The sequence below is a fragment of the Eimeria acervulina genome, genomic scaffold (assembly GCF_000499425.1).
Source record: "Eimeria acervulina Houghton genomic scaffold, Eah_scaff179, whole genome shotgun sequence".
Taxonomy (NCBI): domain Eukaryota; phylum Apicomplexa; class Conoidasida; order Eucoccidiorida; family Eimeriidae; genus Eimeria; species Eimeria acervulina.
The window spans coordinates 3,455-6,960 of record NW_013550116.1 but is presented as its reverse complement, the minus strand read 5'-3'; the positions used below and the strand labels follow the sequence as shown (position 1 = coordinate 6,960).

The 3,506-nt window shown below is 55.0% G+C and overlaps 1 protein-coding gene across 1 annotated transcript; it reads right to left on the bottom strand.

Annotated features, from left to right (window-relative positions):
- Positions 1-783: 783 nt before the first annotated feature.
- On the bottom strand, positions 784-3,300 carry EAH_00023390 (hypothetical protein, conserved; the record flags this gene model as incomplete). The annotated part of the gene is made up of 1 exon (XM_013396836.1): positions 784-3,300. One exon carries the CDS (start codon positions 3,298-3,300, stop codon positions 784-786), a length of 2,517 nt encoding a protein of 838 aa, XP_013252290.1.
- Positions 3,301-3,506: the final 206 nt, after the last annotated feature.

Sequence of the window (3,506 nt, the reverse complement as noted above, 5' to 3'; positions counted from 1 at the left end):
GAAAGCAGGACGCTCTGATGTTGCTGCCGCTCGTCCACCTGTATGCATATATGCCCCTTCTGCTGCGTCACCATTTGCTTTCGCCTTTGGAGCCAGTAGCTCAATACGCCGCAGCTGCGGCAACAAACGACAAAGCGCTCGCAAACTTCTCTGGAGCTGTAACGGCGGCACGTAGAGCGGTTGCCTGACCGAACTGCTACATCGCGAAGAGCTACTGCTTCTTCTGTTGCTGTTGCTGACGCTTTTGCTGCTGCTAGCGCTTCTATGGCGCCCGGTTCTTCTACGCCCGGTTCTTCTACTGCGGCAGCGCTGCCTACCCCCGTTTAATGTTACCCCTCTCTCTGTTGACGCAGCAGCCTCGGTGGCAGCAAATGCAGCAGACGACTCAGAGCGAAGAGGGCGGAACTGACCAGCAACTGACTGTTGTAGTACATGGATGCGGTGCTGCTGCTCTGGAGACAGAGAAAATCTCAGATCAGCGTTGCTGTATCCCCTGATGCGTAGCAAGAGCAAGGATTGCAGCAGGCCTCTCTCCTGCAGATGCTGTAAAACTTCTGCAAGGAGAGTGAAACTCACAGCATCTTCCAGTGCACTAGCGGTAATTTCCAGTCCCGCTAGTCTTGTCTGCAGCAGCCAGACGAAGCACAAGACGCCAGTTTGGTAGCCCTTGATGTTACGCACAGCATCAGCATCACGAGTTAGCCCAGCAACACACAAGCAGCAGAAATAAAAATTTACAGGTGAGAGCAAATAAAGCAGCCATAGAAGCCTCAACAGGAGAATTCACAACAGCAGAACTCTAGCCAGTAGTATCTTAAAGCACCAGCAACTTACAAGCACCCTGGGGTCTTCCATACAATTCATCAGCATAACCAGATCGGTTACGGAGACGCATGCAAATGGAAACAGCAGAACAAGTCGCTTTATTTCATCCTCGTCTCCGCCATATACCTTGCTGCTGCTGATATCCTGCCGCAGCAGGGATATTGTGGGCATCGAGAAGTGCGGGTGCTCAAGGTATGTTCGATCTACGAGACCAGAAGCAAACACGGGCCCCTCATCGTTCCCTTGGTAGAAAGAAAGGGCGCCAACGACTGCATGTGCACTGTTCACGACTTCTGCTGGAGATGCACTACCGATGAGAGGCTGGGTAAACTGCAAATTGAACGGAGGCTGGCCCGGCACTCCCCACCTGCTGCTGCAATTGCCGCAGCTGCACGCACTAACCTCGGACTGGTCAGCTGTGCACTGTTCAAGAAAATCTTCAAGTCTACACTCCAACAGAGACCGGCATTTTCTGCTGTCTCCACTACCAGTCCCACTTTCAGCACTGCACGTGACCTTCAATTGCAGGCTGCTGCCCAAGCAGCAGCGAGCCGAAACTCTGCGGGAGGCAGCAGGGCTGAAGCATGTGTTGGTGGTACGATCCAAGTCGGCATCTCTGCTGCTATTTCTACAGCCACTGCGCACACGGCTGTTTGACTCGCCTTCACATGCATTGCCGCGGTGCCACTCCTTGCCGCAGTCCTTGCCCCCCAGAGAGTACAGAGTTGGCTCATGTCGCACCTGCAGTTGTTCGTGCTCTTGCAATTCATCCAGGTTATTCGGAAGGGCAGAGGTGTGCCGAACTTGCATCTGTAGTATTCTTTGCTGCGGCTGTCTCACCTCCGTGTCTTCACATCGTGATGTTTGCGCAAGTGCTGCTCTCCTTGCTGGTGTTTCTGCTTCGTGTTCTGGTAGGTAGGTTCTTGTCAACGATGCGACTGGTGAGTTCGACTCTGTTGCATTCGCTGCTGCTCTTAGTCTTGTTGATGCTGGTGCACCTGCCTCAGCTGCTGGAGCTGCCACAGGAGGGGACTCACAAAGGGACCCGAAACGGCTAAAGGAACCACTGAATTCGTGCTGCTCATGTAGCTGCTGCGCCGCGAGAGCCTCGTAAGCTGCTGCTTCAGCTGCAGCAGCGGCAACAATGGCATCAACGCTGTCTTTTCGTGGAAGGGTGTCGGTTGTAGGTACGGGTGCTGCATTAGACGGCTGCTCAGGCTGTGAGGTCCCCTCTTCCCCTTTGAACAAACCGCTCACCTCCAAGCCATATTCATGAGGCAGCAATGGCTCTTTGCCGTCAGAGAGAAAAGCAGCAACAGCAGCACCGCCGATGAGCTTTCCTTCCGCTGTTGCCGTTAACTCCGGTGTACCAGCGCCATTGAATGGAACGTCGGGCGCCCCACCCTGGCTACCCTCTCGCTCGTAGTCTGAAGAAAAATAGTGCAACAGAGAGCTGCGACCTCGTGTTCGACTTCTGTTGCTGCTGCTGCTAAACTGCGAGGAGCTGCGCAGCCTGTGTCCGAGGAAGCTGCTGCTGCTGCGGCTTCCGCTGGCTTCGCTATTAGACTTGACCGATTCCCTCCAAAGCAAAGCGCTCTCCAGGGCAACTGTCTTCGCTGCAATAGCATCTTCGAAAGCCTTAGTTGCTTCTATCAGCTTTTGCGTTGCTGCTCCCGTGACTTCTCCAATCGCAGCACGAGCTGCAGCAGCAGTTGAAGCGATGGAGTCAACGGTAGATGAAGCTGCTGCTGAAAAAGCAGCAACAGCTGAGGCAGCGGCCGAAGCAGCTGCTTCGTGGCATCGTTGAGCAGCCGCAGCAATGGCATTACTAGACTTCTCCGCAGCCTGGCTGGTCGTTGCTACTGCTACTTGTGTTGCAGCATCAGCAGCAGTAGCCGCTGCAGTTGCGGCAGCTTCAAGGGCTACTGCGACACGCAGCCCCTGAGATACGAGAAAGTCCTCCACATGAGAAGACATTTGGCATTCATCATTTCCAGTTGCTGCTTCGGCAACTGCCGCCGCCGCAGAGGCTGCCTCTGCTGCCGCCGAAATTGCTGCTGCTGCTGCCTTTGCAGCAGCTGCTGCTGCTTCCTCACCAACGGTCTCACAGCGCGAGTACACTGCTGATTCTGCTGCGCCTGGCACTTTCCCTACTGCTGCAGCAGAGCATATCTCTTGCTCGTCGACCATGCCTGCAGCGAGAGCAGCGTGGGCGGCAGCTGCTGCTCCCTTTGCAGATGCAGCAGCTGCCTGGGCAGCAGCTGCTTGGGCCGCCGTCCTTTCCACTACATCGGCAGCAGCGGATGCTGCTTTCCATTTGGTCCCAGCAACTCCAGCTTGTATGGGTGTCCCTCGTGATGCAGTTACTGTTGGTTGCGAAGCAATATTCGGCCCAGGCCGAGCCACGGCTGGCCCCTGATCCGCACTAGCAGCAGGAGGCGGCGCCTCTGAACCACACCTTGTGGTGCCACTCATAGAAAATATTCCCCTGACTAACCGCTTCTGCTGGCCCGTGTCTCCTTGCGTTGTTGTTGATAATGCTTTGTTTGCGCGCTAACCCTCCAACACTGACTGTGCTAAGTCACAAACTTGTCGTTTCTGCTTTCCGTTGTTGCCAATCATTCGTCTAGTATACCTTCAATCGTGAAAGTCTCCCCTGTGACTGTATATCGCTGCAGCGC